At 41.6% G+C, this 20,843-nt stretch overlaps 1 protein-coding gene across 1 annotated transcript in view; it reads right to left on the reverse strand.

Annotated features, from left to right (window-relative positions):
- Nucleotides 1-20,843, reverse strand: part of BMP6 (bone morphogenetic protein 6) — a 150,204-nt gene that overhangs the window by 17,220 nt on the left and 112,141 nt on the right. The window contains exon 2 of the mRNA XM_047732122.1: nt 11,290-11,482. Coding sequence (XP_047588078.1) covers nt 11,290-11,482 — 193 coding nt within the window. The remainder of the gene's footprint in view (nt 1-11,289; nt 11,483-20,843) is intronic.

Below are 20,843 nucleotides of genomic sequence, written 5' to 3' on the forward strand. Positions count from 1 at the left end.
ACAGCTGAAACCTACAGAGATTAGGTGTAGGAAGGTCACACAGGCATTAAGTGGGGTGACCAGAACTACAATCAGAGCCCACACTCTTAGCTGCCACCTGTGGAAACAACAGAGTCCAGAAAAGCACAGGGCACAGGCTGGAAATCCTGAAATGAGAGCTTGGGATAACGTAAGGGATCAAATCCACTGTGCACAGATGCCAACATCAGCTGGATACAGAACCATGTTAAGATACTCAGAGCTGGCACACGATTGGAAATCACTGCAGGCTCTCCTGTCAAGGCCAGGGTAGGAAGTGGGGGGTGAAAGGTACATGTAGGAAGGGACTGAATATGTCGGCCACCTGGCCGGGAACTCCTGCGAGCTTCCCAGGCTTGTTTTACTCTTCCTCCCATGCAGAATATTCTCTGCCTAGCCTGAGAACACTACCAACATGAATTCATACAGCCTGAGGAACTTAAAAAAAAAAAAAAAAAAAAAGAATGACAGAATGATAGCTTTAAGGAACCTCATTGGCTCCCCCTCGATGCTTCCAATAGCACAGGTGTTTAAGTGACACTATTCATGGCAAGTCGGTGAAACAGGTCAGGTCTGACCCACATCTGTTTCCTTTGGGTCCATGATGTATAGCCAGCATCATCTCCTGACTATGAAAGTACAGCCTCCAATAAGACATACCTGATCTTGCCATGTAAAAAACGAAAAACCAAAAAACAACAACAAATGTTCCCTTCTAAATCTCACTTAAGCACGTCAAGATCTGGTGGTCTCAGCTAAAACATCTTTATACACCAGTGGGTAAATAATTTCAGGGTTTGGCCCAAGTGACCACCACAACTGGATTATTTGGATCTTCCTACTGGCATGACTGACATGCTCAAGTTAACATACCATGAAAGGAAATCCTGAGACCAGAGAGAGGACTTTGAAAGAATTTACTGCTTATTTTTTTCCTCTACCAACTTACAGAACCTCATGTTTTAGGATGAATATGCATTCTATCTTCAAGAACACAGCGATTTTATGTTCGGTGTTCTCCCACTTGAGGGCATGAGTTTCCTCCTACTGTTATCTCCCTTGGGAAAATTAAGTTGCTAACAATTAGTCTAATAAGAGATTTCTAGAAAATCCAGAAATTTCTAGCAAATTTCAGAAATTCACTCTGGGGCTAGAGTTGACTGACCAGCAAGTCACTCATAAGACCTGTAGAACTTATGTGGGTGGGCAAAGTCCCCCCATGTGGTTCCCTCCCAGTACAAGCCTCCAAAGCACCTGCCCTTGTAGGTGATACTCCCATCAGGCTGAGAGGCAGAAAGCACCAGGAAAAACACAGTGGATCCTTTTCCTTTTCACCCTTGGAGAAAAGCAGGAAGTATCTGAGCTCCTAGTGGGCAGCTTGGGTCTTCCCTGTCAAATGGCATCCATTAAGGTCACACTGCCCTTGACAAAGTGCAGCTCTGCCTACTACTAACCACTTTCTCAGAAAGAATTGTTCTTGATGAAGTGGAATTTATATGTTTGAAGCAAGCAGTCCTATGAGATATTTGATAAGGTTGAGTCTGTGGTCTTGTTCCTTTATTTCTCCAGGACATTCCTTTGCCGTTGGTGTCCGGAGTTAAGGGCACACTAAGATAGAGAACAACGTTCATTAAAGGATGCCCCGACTTCATGCAATGAAGCATACTGAAATTTCGAAGAGAATGGAAGTCAAAAGCCAATCGTTTTAGAAAATTAGATAGGAAAGCAAGCCTTTTTACTTTCTTCTTATATGATGTATCATATATAAAGGATTATGTTTAAATGTATACCACTAAAAGGATAGGAAAGAATAGGAAATTTGAAAATAGAGCATCACAAGTCAGGGTACGCTGCTGACCACACATAGATTTGAGTAAAAAGGGCAAAGGCACATTATTACTATATAATTAGCTAAGCTCTCATTGATTTTATGCCACTTGATGTTAACGAATTATCACCCCAAGGATTAGCATGGTATAAAGAGATGTTTCAAGTGTCAAAGGTATGCTGTGACGTGTGTAAACCTGGCGATTCACAGACCTGTACCCCTGGGGCTAATAGTACATTATATGTTAATAAAAAATTTAAAAACTTAAAAAAACATTGAAGTTACCTTAGCTCTGTATAGAATATTTCATCTTCAACGAACGAATACAAATCATTCCGCTGACAGAATATGAACCTAGCTAGTCCTTACACGGTGTCTCCTACACGGATGCTTGTAATCACGCTAACTCCTCACAACCACCATAAGGGGTAAATACCATTCATGCTGTCACAGGCTTACAGATAGGGAAACTGAGGTTTCCCTGTCAACAAAGAGGTTGAGTAGCTTGCTCATAGTCCGGTAAGTGCAGAGCAGGGAACTGAACCCAGGCACCTCAGCTCCAGTATTGCCAAGGCTTTCGTCATCATAGCAGTAGTTCTCCAGTTCGGCCTATGCTGGAATCCCCTGGAAGACTTGTTAGCACACAGATCACTGGGCCCACCCCCAGAGTTTCCGAGATGGGGACTGAGAATTTGCATTTCTAAGGTTCCCAGGTGATGCTGTTGCTGATGGTCTGGGAACCACACTGTGAGAGCCCCCAGACCTACAGCACAGCCCGGCTGCCTTGAATATGACTAGTATTACCCTCACCTGGTTTTTAGACTTCAGGTGCAAAGCTAACTGCTCTCAGGAATTCTTGTTCCTCTCCCTCAAATAGTGCAAAAACAAATGTAGAATGCTCCACAAGTAAATGTTTGATTGTTTTATGGATTGGCCTTACCCTCAGGGAGTTATCAAGTTAGACTAATAATCAGAATCACAAGGAAGATCAAGTCCAAAGCAGCAGTATTATTAGAAGGCCTGCTTCTCTGTGTCCAAGACAGGGAGGGAGGGGGAAAGCGGGTTCCTTTATGCAAATTCCTGCTACCTGACCTGACCTCTTTGGCCACATAAACAAAACAATGTTCTCTTTAACTGAGGTGTGCTCCGACATGCCCTAATGACCAAAGACAGACTGAGAACTTCTGTCACATTTTCAACATGTTATGTGCAACTGTTATGTTTTATTTTCATCACCAAACCTACATTTCCATATCCTATACAATATGGGGAAACAAAACAGAAAAATGCTGATCATTTGGGACTTAAAAAAAAAAAAAAAAAAAGATGTCTCCCAAGATAATCTTAGCCACCACCATGGCTGGCCTCCCACAAGGCTGGATATCCTGGTAAGACGCGCGTGACTAGAGCAATCTGTTTCTGGGAATGAATACTACAGAAGGCTTAGTTTCCAGAAATAAAGCCGGATTTTCTCTTCTCTTCCATGTTTACCAAGTGGGAAAACAGTCCCCAAACAACAGTCTTTCTTGCCTACCACATCCTGACCCCTTCTCCCCCAAATGCAGCATTCTTTTGAGTGTAAACACCTCTTCATGATAACCTTAATTCCTCCCTGTGATATTCTCTTCCACACTATGCCACTGCAAAGAATAGAACTTAGGCTAAGGAATAAGGTTTGGTAGCTGCTTGTGCTTTCTGCTTTAATTTCAGGTAGATCATTCTAGGTATAATAGGATTTGACTAAAAGGACAAAACTAACTAGTTACATAACCCAAGCTGTGGGTCAGTTGTATTATCCCCTTTTTTCAGGGGCGAAGGAACAAATACAGAAAAGCTCAATGCCTGCCTGAGGCCCACACTGAGCATGCCAGAGGTGATCAAATCAGCAAGTAAGATTTCAGGAGTCCCCGAGGATCATACTTGGGAAAGCCAGATACAGAAAGAGAAACAGGTGTGGCTGGGCACAGCGATAAAAGGCTCTGATTTCCCTCTGTCCCAACTATAGTAAGGTTCTTCCATCCTGGCTTTCTCAAATTTGCCCTTCTCTTCAAAAAAGAACACAGTCTCAGGTATCTCACTTATACCTCAGTGAAGATAAAGCTTCATGTTGCTTCACTTCAGCAAACAGCACTGAAAATCCACAAGCATTTACTGAGTGATCAATCCACAAGAAATGCTATTCTAAGGAAATTACTCACTCTGATCCTGGAACGGGATTGACTGCCAGATTTGGGTCTTGTTTCCCGAGCTACACCATTTGATTAATGAATCACATATCAATATTTGTGGGGACTCACTACAAAGATTTCAAAAAAAAATTTTTTTAAATCTTATGTTTCGAAGACATATGCTTCTGATTACGATGTATCAAACTAACACTCTCACTAAAGACAACTAAAAAAATAAACCTGTTTGTAGTCATCTTAGAGCAACCAAGATAGTCAGCACTTGATGGGTCAAGACCACAGAGAGAAGAAAAATACATGGAGGTATTGTCTTTGTATTGCCTTTTCATTTCAGGGGATTTGATCCTTCTTGGCATGATGCATGAATATCAAACAGAAAGGAGCAGCAGCCTACAGCTTGGAGTGATATCACTGGCTAGGAACAAAAATTGGAGCTTCAGGAAGCTTGGACCTGAAGGGCTAAAATCCCAGGGGAAAGGGGCTGCATAAAAGTGAACTCACAGAAGTTTGGGTTCACTTCCTATTGGACCTTAGCTCTTCAAGTCCTGGCTGCCTGGAACTCCAACATGTCCATCTGAGAGATTTGCCAAATATTAGGCTGTACATGCATGGAGTAGGAAGCTGAGAAAACAAGCAGAAAGAAACTGCTTAGAGGACAAAGAGCTAAGCAGAGTTTCTGGCAGTTTCTCAAAGCTGGTGACTTAAAAATTAGAGTTCAGAGCCCACCAAGGAAGAGGAGCTCTGGTAAACATCCTAGACCTTCAGCTGAGACCCCCCCCCCCCCTCAAAGGGCTAAACTTTAGGAGAAAAGGAAAAACCAGAAACAGATAATCCTTAACAGATCTTTAAATACCCCACTGGAACAAAAGAATGAGGCGATCACCCTGTATTCTGTCTGCCTTCCAGAAGAAAATGAAATCCACTCTGGAAAGAGATAGCAGTATCTATAAATATTTTCCATATATCATGGCCAGAACTTAATTTAAAAAAATTATCAGACATGCAAATAAATAAAACCAAATGAGGAAAAATCAAGGGAACAAATAGATAATGGGAACAGACCCATAGGTGATCCAGATAACAGAATTATCAGACATGATCCTTGAATCTAACCTTATATAAAAAGGATAATAAATCACAAGTTAGGCTTGTCCCAGGAATGGGAGGTTGCTTTACCATTTGGAAATCATTTAATATAGTATATCACATTAACACTCAGGGAAAAAGATCAGAAACTTTTTAAATAAAATTCCACACCAATTTCTAATATTAAAAAACTCTTAGTGAGCTAGAAATAGAGAACTTATTTATTCTAATAAAGAGTATCTACAAGAAATTTTTAAGAAACATCATCCTTAATGGTAAAATATTAAATTTTTCTCCTATTAGATTCAACAACTGAAAGGGATTTCCAATCTGAAACAAAAATATGAATCAAATTCAAAATTGAACTGAATGTCCAGTCAGCACACTAAAACAAGAAAAACAGAGGAAGAAAAAAATATATAAGAATTATAGAAGAAGAACTAAAACTGGTATTTCTAGGTGACATGGTTATATTGATAGAAATTCCAAAATTTTGCACAAAAATTTTTTAGGATAACGATGTGAATGTGCAAGGTTGCTGGATATAAGATCAATATGTAAAAATCAACTATTTTTTTTTTTACTTAAAAATTTTTATTTAAAAATTCTAAAAACTTGACAGAGATATCACAAGTAGAGAAGCAGGCAGAGAGAGAGGGGGAAGCAGCTCCCCGCTGAGCAGAGAGCCCAGTGCAGGGCTCAATCCAGGACCCTGAGACCATGACCTGAGCCGAAGGTTCTATACGTGGACAAAAACAGGCACTGAAATTTTTAGAAGCTAAAAATACTATTATAATAACATAAAAAATCTTCAAAACCTAGAATATTCTAATGATCCATAAATAATAGTAATCCAGTAAAAATATTCAAGACATAAAAGTTACCAAATATTACTGAGAAAAGTGAAAGAAAGCCTAAATAAATACCACATTTAGTATTAGTAAGAGTCCATTCTTCCCAAACTGGTCTCTAGATTTAATGTAATTCCAATCAGAAGCTCAGCAAATTTCTTTACAGAAATTAAAATGCTGATTTTGCAATTTATGTGGTAATGCAAACGGCCATAAATAGCCAAGAAAGTCTCAGTATTTGAAGAATTTATACACCAGTTATGAAGCCTTCTTATAAAACTAAGAGAATGAAGAGCATACGATTGGTATAAAGGTCTTGGGACCAGACCCACACATACTTGGCCACCTGATTTACGACAAAGAAGCCACTGAAGTGCATGGAAAAAAGATAGTATTTCCAATAAAAGATACGAGGTCAATTATGTATTTCTATTCTTACAGAACGAGGCTACTTAATCTACTTCACTAGTTCACTTAGGATCTCAGATATCTACTAGGTTAGCTCATCCTGCTGAGCTAAAAACTTTCATATCCCACTGCCTCTGGGGCATCTACTCATGTCTCGAACATGTCCAAACCTGAATTCATCCTCATTCCCCTTCCCTCACTTATTCCTGCATCCTCTGTCTCTGCGATGACATTCTATTTGTGAAACAGTTCAGAAATGGTGAACTTTGTCAAAAATTCAGTGTAGTGGGACGCCTGGGTGGCTCAGTTGGTTGGACGACTGCCTTCGGCTCAGGTCATGATCCTGGAGTCCCGGGATCGAGTCCCGCATTGGGCTCCCGGCTCCACGGGGAGTCTGCTTCTCTCTCTGACCTTCTCCTCGCTCGTGCTCTCTCTCACTGTCTCTCTCTCAAATTAAAAAAAAAAAAAAATTCAGTGTAGCAATAATTCAGTCTGCGATTGCTCCCGGGGACTCTGCTAGCAGGGCTTCTGGGTGACCCAAGGAAATCCTTCTTGGTTTCAAAGTCCATCTCTAACGTAGCATTGCCCTGATCCCTTGACTCAAAGATGCAGGTCTTCACATCCTAAAGATAATAAAGTTAAGATAAAACACATGGAAGGAAGGAAGGAAGGAAGGAAGAAAGGAAGGGAGGGAGGGAGGGAGGAAACTTTGCCTGTTTGACAACAGAGGAGTAGGCTGTGATATTGTTTACACCAGGAGGAACTGAGTTTTAAATCTGGGAATTAATTCTCGCTCTCCAGGTCTTCCACAGACTGCACCATGATAGAATGAAGGAAAGTTATCCTATACACAGAGGACAGTCCATCACTGCCAGCCACGCTGATGCCAAAACATACAGGGTAGAAAATGGAATTTCGAAACTAGCAGAAGTAAGTGGGCTAATTCATGTATCAAATAGGGCCATCTTTCAGACACCAACAACATTTCTGGCTGGCTTTCAAGAGAAGCTGTTTGACTTTGACTTCTAATTATACAAAATTCAATTAAGAAACAGTAAAAGTGTTTTTAACCAAACAAGAAATGTAGATGAAAATGATATTCTTGAAAGGCCTCAAAATTGCACTATTAATCTGAAAGGAGCTATAAAGGTAAAGATCATGAGTACATGTTCTGAAAGCAACGTGCTACCACCATAAATACAGGTCGAAGGTATTTAGAGCAGCCTTTCTACTCCAAGCTGCAGACAGCTCAGTGTGTAGGAATTTGGGGAGAAAAGAGTAAAGTCAATGGACAAACAGATAACACTTGGAATAAGTACAAATGCTTTCGCATACATTTTCTTCTAGTCTTTTTCTTGTCCATACCCTTCCTCCAGAAAAGCGGACAATAGGTAAATGCTTGCTCAATAGATCAATAATAGAAAAGCCTGGTAAGGGGCGCCTGGGTGGCTCAGTGGGTTGAAGCCTCTGCCTTTGACTCAGGTCATGATCTCAGGGTCCTGGAATTGAGCCCCGCATCAGGCTCTCTGCTTAGCAGGGAGCCTGCTTCTCCCTCTCTCTCTCTGCCTGCCTCTCTACCTACTTGTGATGTCTGTCAAATAAATAAAAATAAAATCTTTAAAAAAGAAAAGCAAAGCCTGGTAAGTCAAAGAACCAGGGCCTGAATTCTAACTGACATGTTTGCATCCCCAACTGACCCATCTCACTGCACATGTGCACAGAAGCACCCTCGGCACGTCTGCATCCCAGCTAAGCAGACGGAGATGAGGGACGTCCACTCAGGGGATTGCTTACCTTTTATTGGTGCTTCACCTTGACCTTGGGACTGACCCCATGTCATCGGGGTGACCTTTGGGAAACAGCATACAACACTTGGACTTGGCTAAACTCCTATGTGCCAGGTTTCATTCTCTAAAAGGTAACATGCCTGCCCTGCTTATCTGACGGGGTCAGTGGTTAAATCCTAGCCAGGGAAGATGTCAGAAGACTCTTCCCAAACTCTAAGGGTTCTGCAGATGCCAATTTCTACCCGTGTCCTCATAAAAACAATGATTTATAACACCAGATATTAACTCCCTTTGCTACTCTGATTTAACTGCATGTGCTGTCAGGTTGCCGACCCAGCTCTGCTCACTGGGGTGCTCCAGATCTTTTCACGATTTAGTCTTATCTCAGGGCTTATTCTCAGGTTTTGACTGAAGTATCCAATGTTCCCCTGTTCTGACTCAAAGCACCAGCTATTCAAGTAGTCACTTTTTGAATTTACCTGGCCTGGTGATTTCATATCAGTTAAGAGGAATATGTTTCTCAGGATTCATAGCTATGGCCAATCTTCCAAGAATCTTTTCTCACCATCCCCTGGGTCAGGCTTCTTAGCTGCTTTACTATCAAGAGGCCCAACACCTAACTTCTGCCTCAGCTGAGGTACGATGCAGCATCGCAAAACCTGCCTTTTTGTGTTTTTTTTTTTTTTTTTTTTCAAGGAGGCCAACGATTTTTGTAAAACAAACTTTGGTTACATTAAGTTAATCCATCAAATACTACAAATTTCACTCACACATAGATTAGACAAGTGAGTTTCTTCCCAAGCTGGGAGGATCGTTTTTAGCCAGGACACCCCAAGACGGTACAGATGGGGAGATCAAACCTTGCCCAGAAGGAGTCCTGCAGTTAAATCTGGAGGCCCCTGGAAGAACTTCAGGGCACAGCAGGAGGCCTGGGCTCCTCGCCCACTGATAAGAAAAGAAAATCTCCTGTTGGCCAACCTGGAGCCCTTTAAAAGCATGAAATTCTCCCAATCCTCCTCGTATTTCCCCTTTCCTATGCACAAAAGTTCAACACATCCAGTGGCCAGATACTTCTGTCCTAGAAGGCAGGGAAATGACAACTCTGCTTTGACAGAGTCATCAAAGGTTGGGACTGTTTGGGATTTTGTTTTCCGAACTCACTGCTGGCCTCCAGAAAGTATGACACCACCGTCTCAAGCGCAAGGCAGCTGTTCGGTTTTGGCCGGAGTTCAATATAAACCTTACAAACAGTCTGCTCACTCTATTTTTTAAATAATAATAATTTTGAAAAATCCCATAGTTTAAAAAAATCCTAATCTAGTGTTTTCACTTTAAAAAACCTTTCCTGAAGAACAGAGAAAACCATGTATTCCAAACCGATGTCTGAGCCGGAAAGGTACTAGTCGGTTATTTTTACCAGATACAGTGGACAGATAATTAGGCAGATTGAAAATCAATGGCTAGAGCAGGCCCAACGAATCACCACTATCAGTTCTCTCTGAAATAATAAGACAAAAATCTATCAGTGATTAATTTATTATTTCAAAAGAGGCCCTCGATGGTTAAGTCATTGATGATACTTTTGTTTAGGGGTGAAAATCAGACATCAGAAAAACCTTCCCTTCATTCTGAAATGTTAGTTATAGATATCACAGTGGCTATATTTTACTTTAACTGGCCCTACTAAGAACTCACATACAGCCAACAGTTGTTTTTTTTTTTTTTTTAAAGATTTTATTTATTTGACAGACGGAGATCACAAGTAGGCAGAGAGGCAGGCAGAGAGAGAAGGGGAAGCAGGCTCCCCGCAGAACAGAGAGCCCGATGCGGGGCTCGATCCCAGGACCCTGAGATCATGACCTGAGCTGAAGGCAGACACTTAACCCACTGAGCCACCCAGGCGCCCCTAACCAACAGTTCTTATAATCAACACCATGACGTGTCCCTAAAGCCTGGCATGTGTCTTTGCTTCTTCTCTGTTTCCCTCATTACACGCTCGAACATGCGCAAGGGCCAAACGTTGGCAGTGCTCTCAAAATAAGCCCTTTATGGGGCAAGTTAATGTTTGTTATTATTTTAGTGTGCCTGTTTGTGACAGAGCCACACACAGATCCCTAAGTCCAGGAGAAACCAAAGTCATTCCTCAACCTTTGGACATTCTTGGGAAGTCAACAGATTTCCAAGATCAAAAGCAAGAATCGGATGTGGTACATGAAACCAAAGCTGGCAAATCCCTTGCAGAGTTTGTCTGCGCTCTCTTCCTTTAATTGTTATCAGCCTATTTCTCATGTAATTGCCAGGCTCTCTCACCACCTGCTGCGTCATGCACACTGAGAGTGCAGTGGTGCTAGTTCCCGCCCAAACACTGAGCTGACCCCCAGATACGAAGCACAAGTCAAGGTCACTGCCTTGCTTTCTGAGTGCTACAGGATCGAACTAGCTGCTGCCATAGTTCTTCCCTTGGCCCTTCTATTCCTCCAGAAATCCCTCCGTGGAAGTTTTTCTTTATTGGTAGACAGCCCCAAGAGCATACTCTGTTGAAGTTCTTTTGTAAAAACAGTCTGTCCTCATTTCCAAAGGCAAGACTGTTCCAGACACAATGGGGAAGGATATTGTTTCCTTGTATCCAAATGAGAAGAGATACATTCGAGAGACACACACACACACACACACACACACACACGATCATGTATGTGTATATATTATATGCAAACACACAGCTTTCTAATAACTTGAATTAGTATCATTTGTAAGCATCTTTACATGACACTCGTGTATGAGTTTATTTTTGCTCCCCTCACCCATCATTCAAAGCAGGCACTGAGCCATGGTGGGAAATGTTTTGTCCCCAATAAGGCATATGTTCTCTGATCACAAAGGATGTTGAGTGGATACTGTCCATTGGCTTTGCTCAGGAGAGGAAAACTATTTGGAAAATCTTCATTTTAGTAACAAAAAAGTCGTCTGGCTGGCTGAACACTACCATTCAGAGCACATCCCTCATCATGTTCACACGATGCCCCTGACCTCCAAACGTCCTTCCACAGACATACTCGGGGTTAGATGATGGCAGGGTGAGAAATGGGGGCCAGCCCCACCCGTTGGGGTTCCTTGAGCCTTCATACCTGTGCTGATGCTCCTGCAAGACTTGATAAATGCTGATAAGAAAAGTTTGGTTTTTAAAACTCCCCACAACACAGTCCTTGTAGATGCGGAATTCTGCAGCCGTCACCGCCTCACCCTCAGGAATCTGGGATAAGTTGAACTTGAACTCTTTGTGGTGTCGCTGGCCAGGGGAGAACTCCTTCTCGTACTCCACTATAAGATTAAACAAGAGAGAGTGACAACTATTGTTACTGGACTAAGTGCCACAGGCTCACCTCAAGAAAGCTGCCCCATTTCCATTCATAAGTGGATTTTACCGGTTACCAATGGCTTAGGAAAGGGATTGGGGGAGGAGGGCAAGGACCAACAGTGGCTGGGCTGTCAGACGGGCTGAGATTAAAATCCCTCATTTTACCCAAGGATTAAATAAAATTCTTAGGTTTTATTTGGTTGAAATACCTCACATACTTGGTTGAAGTCAGCTGCATGAAAGCAAATTATGTAAACTCTTGGCTTCGGTTTTCCTCACCTTCGGAGGCAGGAATTAACAGGGCTTCCCAAGGCAGTGGTGAGAATGGAGGAAAGGATAAATAAGAACGTCCCTGGCGATCTTGGCCCCGGTGACCCCTTTGTGGCCCCCCCTTTCCTTCCTGCTGCCTGGCCCCCTCAGGTTAGGTCATCTCCCCCCATCAAGCAGTTGGCATGACCAAGGGTGCTCCTGAGCCAAGCTCTGGGAGGGGGGTCTCAGGTGGGAAGGGAATGAGCTACGCATCGGCCTCAGCCCGAAAGGTCCAAGAGTCCTCGTATTTTGCCTGCTGTTCAGTAGAAAGGTTTGTGGAGGAGTTTAGGGTAAAGCTTCAGAGAAAATGCCGCTTTCACCCGAGTACACTGCCCTCCTTCTCCCAGAACAAAGGGAGGGCTGCCGGGCTCAGAGGCCGGGGCCCCTCCACTCAATCGCAGAACCCAACTGTGAGGACAGACACGTGGAAGCGAATGACCAACAGTCTACCTTGCTATTTTTTCTAATGCTTTTCTAAAAACTGGGCAAGAATGGAGTCTGAAATCTTTTCCTTTTTTTAATGAACTCTTTCCCCTGCGCAAAGACACACTATGGAAAACTACACCCACTAATGACCATTTCTCAGAGTCGGGCTTCCAACGGTCTATGTCAAGTCCTATGTGAGACAAGCGGTATCAACCTCAGAGCTTCCCTCATAAACGCTGTAAAAGAGAAAAAGGACTGCTCTGCTTCCCACCATAAATCCTTGACTCTTTTCTCCAGGGTTTGGAAACACTTCTGCCCTACTGTTCCTGTTAGTTTTTTTCTTAATGGCAACCACAGTGAAATCTCATGAGCAAATTAATCCTTCATGGCAGAGTGTTCCCAGGGCTGTGGGTAGGGGGAGGAAAAAAAAAAATCAAATTATTTGCTACCTCCAACTGCCCTTTTTTCTCCCACTTATGTTGTTCTCCATAATCACTAGAGAAAAGCTTTGGAGATTTAGTTTCTTTAAAAAAGAAAAAAAGCCAATAACTCTTTACAAGAACATAAGGCCTCAATGGCATTTGCAGAAGCTGAGGAAAGTTAAGCCATCTATACATAGGAGGTTTTAAATAAAGAATTTCTGAAACTGCCATGGGACTACGCTAAATCTTTTAGATTCAAGTTATCTCTTTTTGGCGTGAGGGTTGTAAAAAAAAAAAAAATAAGCTTTGACTTGTGTAAGAGCTTGATAAAGTAAAAAAAAAAAAAAAAAAAAGTCTGACCAGAAAGTAAACCATGGTTCAGTCCCAACAAAAGAACAGGTTTTCTAATTAATGGCTAAGCATGAAAAGCAATCTTGCTGGCGAGTTCACTGAAGGACACCCACACATGAGGGTGTATCGCTTTTCCCTAAGACTGATCTCCCTTTAAGTGTGATATGTTATCATCAGTGGTTAAAAAGTGAATCAAATCGGATTTCCCAAAGAGATTAAAAAAAAAAGAAGAAAAGAAAAAAAGTCACATAGCTTTTCCTTAGGGCCTTTGGGGTACTTAAATTTTAATATCAATAAATAAAAATACATTAAGATTCATTCAAAAGAATCCATAAGAATTCCTCAAGGAAGTCTTTCAATTGCTATGAATATAAATGACAACTACAAAGAAGGAATCATAAATCACGGCTGTGACTCAGGATATAAGACAGTGACTTAAGACATTTTGGTCATAAGAAGTAAACAGAAATTTCAATAAATTGGAAATGCAGTAGTTAGTTGTAGAGAAGTGCATCATCATCACCACACCTCCCTGTATTCATACTGTTGGGTGGTACCCCCCTCCCCTGAGGTGGGCTCTGTGACCTTCTCTTGACCAATCAACCAAGCAACAGTAGTGCTCAGTGACTTCCAAGCTTTGAACTTCCTTCCACTTAGGTTTCTTGGAATGCTTATCTGGGGGAAAGATGGTTACCATGGAAGAAGTCCAACTACTCTGAACCTCCATGCTGTGAGGAAGCCCAAGCTAACCACGTAGCAATGCTGTATGGTACATGAAGAGACAGATGAAGGGAGAGAGGGAAGAGTCCAGTCAGCCTCTGACCACTTCAGCTGAAGCACCACACCTTTAGCTAAGATGTCGTCTTAGATGCCCACTCCAGTGGAGATGCTGGAGGACTCCAACCCCCGCTGGCATCTGACTACAGCTGCACGCGAGACCTTGTGTCAGAATCACCCAATTGAGTGTAGTCATTTCCCAAGGCTGTGGGAGATGACAACACACTGTTTTAAAGCCCCTGTGATTTGGGGTGATTTGTTACACAATAATAGGCAACTGATACAAGAAGAAAAAGGAGGACAGGAGAGGATAAGAGAAAGAGAAGGGGAAGTCTCATCTTGCTAGGAAGCGGGGAAAGCTGCACACAGTTCATAAGGATTTTGAAATGCTGGGAGGCAGTATGTATGACCAAGGAGGAGCCCTGGCAAATGCTCACAGACAAACATGAAGAGATAAAGAATCTAAAAATGAGAAAATAGGAGCATAGTTCAAAGCCTTCACATTACTACAATATGGATTAGAATGCACTGCCTTATATGAGCATTTTCCCACTTCTCCTCCACTGAGAAAACATTGTCTGGAAGCATTCTGAATTTTCTTTTGCCTTTCCTTTATCTCTTAGGCGATTAAGGAGCCTGACTGCCCACCCCCCCCCCCACCTCGTTTTAAGCTCTCTCACTCAAAAACTTCACTCCTGATTGGGAGGGAGACAAACCATAAGAGACTCTTTTTTTTTTTTCTTTTTAAAGATTTTATTTATTTATGGCAACCACAGTGAAATCTCATGAGCAAATGGGTGGCTCAGCGGGTTAAAGCCTCTGCCTTCAGCTCAGGTCATGATCTCAGGGTCCTGGGATCGAGTCCCACATCGGGCTCTCTGCTCAGTAGGGAGCCTGCTTCCCTTCCTCTCTCTGCCTGCCTCTCTGCCTGCCTGTGATCTCTGTCTGTCAAATAAATAAATAAAATCTTAAAAAAAAAACGTATTTACAATTGCATGGAAGAAATATGAAATGTAAACCAGGGGGGGTGATTTTAATTCAGTGTGAACTGGAACTTTGTAAAATAATGAACATTGTCCACACAGCAGGCTCCCTCTCAAGGTGCTGCCTTGTTAAAAAAAAAAAAAAAAAAAGAGATCACAAGTAGACAGAGAGGCAGGCAGAGAGAGAGAGAGAGGGAAGCAGGCTCCCTGCTGAGCAGAGAGCCCGATGCGGGACTCGATCCCAGGACCCTGAGATCATGACCTGAGCCGAAGGCAGCGGCTTAACCCTCTGAGCCACCCAGGCGCGCCCCCCCCCCCATAAGAGACTCTTAATCTCACAAAACAAACTGAGGGTGCCGGGAGGAGGGGGATAGGGAGAGGGTGGTTGGGTTATGGACATTGGGGAGGGTATGTGCTATGGTGAGTGCTGTGAAGTGTATAAGCCTGATGATTCACAGACCTGTACCCCTGGGGCTAATAATACATTATATGTTAATTTAAGAAAAACTGAAAAACAAAAAATTAAAAAAAAAACACCCTTCACTCCACTTCCGAACTTCTGTTTATGCCCCTTGGCCAGAAGCTATACCATCTTCTTCCTTCTTCCTCACAATGCCTCAGCCACCGTGCACTGGAGTTTGCCTGGAACTCCTTTCTCCCCCAAAGTCTTTTGCCTCCAACTGAATTTATATCATGTATTTGCTGATGTCTCATAGGGACACAAGAAAGAAATGCCATTAGGTAACTGCCTACGTGTGCATTTAAAGACCTCAGTGGTAAAACTGTAATGTTTCCAGTGAACTCTGCATCCCCCGACTTCAAGCTCTAGGATTCTGGACTCTTTTAATCTCAAGACAATTCAAAAATATGAGTGGTACTGAAAGGGACTGGGCTGAGTTCTGAATTCAACACTCAGGACCTATTTTGCAGCCCTTAGCATTTTAGCTTTTCACTGGTGGGGCCAACACGTGGTAGCCAATTAGGTACTAAAAACAAGCATCAATGAAGTGTCATGCTGTCAAACTGGTTCTGAATTCTAGCTCCCCTTTTCCTGGCTTCTGTGATGCTGAGCAAGACATTACCCAAAGTCTCGGTTATCAGTTAAATGGCAATAATCGTAATTCTGAGGATTCAGGGGAGAAAATCTCTATGAAATAGTCAATGGTAGAGTATGTACTCAGATGTTAATTGTGATCATCAGCTGATGTTTGAGACTCTAGCCCTACTGACTTAGAGTATGCCTCTGCTGAGTAATTCAAATTTATTTAAGAGCCTTTAGATAGGGCCGATCAATGGTTCCTCTAAATTACCTGTTTAAGTTGAAGAGATGGATTCTGTGTAAAAGGTAGCAAGTGAAATCACTACCATGAGTATTACCAGCCTTGGTGTTTGTCTCATGAATACAGTTCTGTGTTCTCTGAGGCAATAATTCCTGGAATTTTTCATTTCAAGGACCAGAGAAAATATTTTTCAATGGTAATGACCCTACACAAGGTCGTCTACTTTTTCTGTTTGCCATTTGCTAAGACAATAGAACAAGACAACAAACTGCATCATTTTAACTCTATGCTCATTTCTGAAGGTTCTCTTAACACCAAATAAAATAGGATGTAATTGAAGAACATATACAATCCTTGAAATCAAATATGTTTAGCTTTATACAACTCACTCTATCCTTTCTTTTTGCCTTTGACCATACCAGCTGAAATTTCAGACCAGCCCTGGACCTTTGACCAACAAGTAGGAACCACAGTCCTAAGGAATAAAAGTTACTAGTTGAGGATTAAAAATGTAAGTTATGTAATACTAAATATACAAAAGGATATATGCAGTTTATGGAGGTAATGAGGCATCATAACAAGGAACTGAGGAGGGGCACCTGGGTGGCTCAGTGGGTTAAAGCCTCTGCCTTTGGCTCAGGTCATGATCTCAGGGTCCTGGGATCAAGCCCCACATCGGGCTCTCTGCTCGGTGGGGAGCCTGCTCCCCCCACTCCCCTGTCTCTCTGCCTACTTGTGATCTCTGTCTCAAAACCACGATGAGATAGCACCTCACACCAGTCAGAATGGCTAAAATTAACAAGTCAGGAAATGACAGATGCTGGCGAGGATGCGGAGAAAGGGGAACCCTCCTACACTGTTGGTGGGAATGCAAGCTGGTGCAACCACTCTGGAAAACAGCATGGAGGTTCCTCAAAATGTTGAAAATAGAACTACCCTATGACCCAGCAATTGCACTGCTGAGTGTTTACCCTAAAGATACAAACGTAGTGATCCGAAGGGGCACGTGCACCCGAATGTTTATAGCAGCAATGTCTACAATAGCCAAACTATGGAAAGAACCTAGATGTCCATCAACAGATGAATGGATAAAGAAGATGTGGTATATATACACAATGGAATACTATGCAGCCATCAAAAGAAATGAAATCTTGCCATTTGCAACGAAGTGGATGGAACTAGAGGGTATCGTACTTAGCGAAATAAGTCAATCGGAGAAAGACAACTATCATATGATCTCCCTGATATGAGGGAGAGGAGATGCAACATGGGGGGTTAAGGGGGTAGGAGAAGAGTAAATGAAACAAGATGGGATTGGGAGGGAGACAAACCATAAGTGACTCTTAATCTCACAAAACAAACTGAGGGTTGATGGGGGGAGGGGTTTGGGAGGGGGGTGGGGTTATGGACATTGGGGAGGGTATGTGCTATGGTGAGTGCTGTGAAGTGTGTAAACCTGGCGATTCACAGACCTGTACCCCTGGGGATAAAAATATATGTTTATTAAAAATAAAATTAAATTTAAAAATAGTAAACAGCAAAAGAATTATTACTAAAGTGATGAACTTACAAAAAAAAAATCTTTAAAAAAAAATAAGGAACTGAGGAAATCAGCACCACCTTAAAAACCAGAACATGACCAATACTATGGTGACATCCCCCACCCCTGCCTGAAAGGTCTCTAGAATCATGAATAATGTCTAGCATTTCTTGCCTTTTAAAAACTAACAGTTTTACTACATATGTACATATCACGGAATCAGAGTGTTTTCCTTTTTTCCCTTAAAGTCTTTTAGAGACGTAATGGAAATTTTATAGGCACACATGGAAAACATAGGCATGGTCACAGCTAAGACTAAAGGCTGCCCAAGCAGATGGTCATACTGCCTGTCAGCTGGGGGGGTGGGGACCTCAAGTCCCATGGGTGGGGCATGGCTGCTCTGTAGGCAATGAGTGACTAATGATTCTTCTTCAGCTCTATCTCATATAAACCCATTAAAAACGTGGACACTTTCTCAACAAGCCTTGGCAAGGATGTGGAGAAAGAAGAACCCTTCCTTATGCATTGCTGGTGGGAACGTGAAATGGTGCAGCTGCTGTAGAAAAGTTTCACAATTCCTCAAACACAGAATCACCATATGGTCCAGCAATCCCACTTTTACATATATATGGGTATCCGAAAAAACTGAAAACAAGGACTTGAACAGATATTCGCACGCCCATGTTCTTAGCAGTAGTCCTAGTAGCCAAAGAGTAGAGGCCATGGAAGTGTTATTGACGGATGAATGGATAAACAATGCGGTAGATATATACAATGAAATATTAGTTAGCTTTTAAAAAGAAAGGAAATTCTGATACAGGCCACAACACGGATAAACCTTGAGGACATCGTGCAAGGTAAAACAAGGCAGTCAGAAAAAGACAAATACTGTATGTCCTTATAGGCAGTACCCAAGGAGTCAAATTCATAGAGACAGAAAGTAGAGGGTGGTTTCCAGGGGCTGGGTTGGAGGGACAGGGAGTTAGTGTTCAACAGGGAAGAGAGTTTCACCTTGGGAAGATGAAAATGTTCTGGAGATGGACGGTGGTGATGGTTGCACAACACTGTGAAAGCATTTAATGCTGAAGAACTCATACACTTGAAAATGGCTAAACTGGGAAATTTTATATCAGGCATATTTTACCACACACAAAAAATAACCACTAAAAACGGACATTTTCTTACACTATCACAATGCACGACCACACCTAAGTTGAAATAATTTGTTGTTGTTCTCTCATACCCAATCCATAATCAAATTTCTTTGAATACCTCAAAAAAACGGTCTTTCTGTTTTTGGTTTATTGGAGTCAGGAGCCAAACGGGACCCACTCATTATACTTGGTTGTTCTGTCTCCTAAGTCTTTCCAAACGAGCAAACCAGGAACCAAAAGAACTCCACTAATCTGATCAGGTGTCCATCTAAAAAAACCTACAGCTAACAACATTCTTAAGGGTGACACTCTCAAACCATTTCCTTTAAAAATCAGGAAGAAGGCAAAGATGCTCATTTTCAGTCTTGGAGTCCAGTTCAGTATTGTTAAGATTAAATAATAGTAAAGGAAGAAATCTATTCCAAATTCTTGAAACTAATAAGAATATTTAGCAGACTGTTTCCTTAACTGTCTCAGTGAGTTCGAGCTGCTGTAACAAAAATACAATAGACTGGAGGCTGAAACAGCAAACACTTACGTCTCCTAGCTCTGGTGGCTACAAGTCTGGGATTAGGATGCCAGCATGGTTGAGTGCTTGCTGAGGGCCCTCTTCCCAGCTAGCTCCTCACTTAGCCTTCCTTGGTCTGTGCATGCAGAGAGAGATGGTGTGAGCGTCCATCACTTCCTCTTCCTGTAAGGACGCTAATCCCATCATGGGGGCTCCACCCCCATGACCTCCTCTAGACCTAATTACCACCCAAGACCCCACCTCCTGATACCCTCTCATTAGGGATTAGTTTTATCTGTATGAATTTTAGGGGACACTCACAGTCTATAACACTGACCTCAAAGGTCTCACATTATTTTTTCCATCACCTTTCGAATTTGGGGTTTGGAATTTTTGCATTTGTGTTCAGAAGCGACACTGTTGATGGATTCCGCTCATAACAGTGTTGTTCAATTTCAAGTTATATTTGCTCTTGAAGTAAGTTGGAGGTTGCTCTCTTTCTTCTCAGGGAAGGATCTCTTCCTTCAAAAGCTGGAGAACCTAACCTGTAAAATCACCTAATCCTGGTGTTTTCCTTTGGGGAAAATTTTTTTACTCATTCATTTTCCTTTCAATATAGAGAAATATTCAAGTTATCTACTTCTTTTTAAGACATTATGCATTTTCTAGAGGTTTGTCAATTGGGGCAGAATTTATCCAATTTACTGCCATGAAATTTTTCAAAGTATTCTCTTATTATTTGATCTCTGCTCTAACTACAGCTTTTTCATTCTAATATTACTTGTGAATTCCCTTTTTCTTGATTTGTCTTACTGGAGGTCAACTTTTTTCCTCATTATTGCTTAATTTGATTGTAATATTGATATTTTTCCTTTTCTGTAACATTGAAAGAACTTTTTATTACTTATTACAAATAAGGAGATAGATAGTTCTCAAGACACTGTAATATTGATATTTTAATATATTTTCTGAATAGTGTCCTGCTCAGTCTGAACTATTTCAACTAAAGTTGTCCAGAGAAAAATAAAGATAAAAGCCTGTTATAAGTGAAAATGTAAAAGAGAGAAGAAAGAGGGGGGGAGTGAGCGGGAAAAGCATAGAACAATCTTCCTATAATAGGTTTAGTCACATATTCATTACTTTCTCATTAACTGGACTCACTCAATGGTTAATTCAGAATGGCTTCATTTGGGCAAAATTACATTCATTGACAATAAATTCTATGTTTTTTAAATGTTTCATGCCTCTACTTCATCATACACCAAAGTTGAAAAACTTGGAACTCTTTTAAAACAAAACAAAACAAAAACCCTTGCCATTCCCTTGACTACTGTAAACAATTTTTTTATGCTATGGTACAAGTTTATTTAATTTTAGGCAACAAGGACAGTTCTGGCTAGTCTTTCAAGGTCTATAACAACAGTGGCCTTCTGACTTTAATATTGCAAACATTCAGCTCACTTGTTAAACACAATGAGATAACAGACTTGACCCTCTGGGGTGCACCAATTATTTCCAAGTACTCATTTCTATTAGTTTTATTAAGATCACAAATATCAAGAAGAATCTATTTT

This window comes from Lutra lutra, chromosome 6 (assembly GCF_902655055.1).
Source record: "Lutra lutra chromosome 6, mLutLut1.2, whole genome shotgun sequence".
Taxonomy (NCBI): domain Eukaryota; kingdom Metazoa; phylum Chordata; class Mammalia; order Carnivora; family Mustelidae; genus Lutra; species Lutra lutra.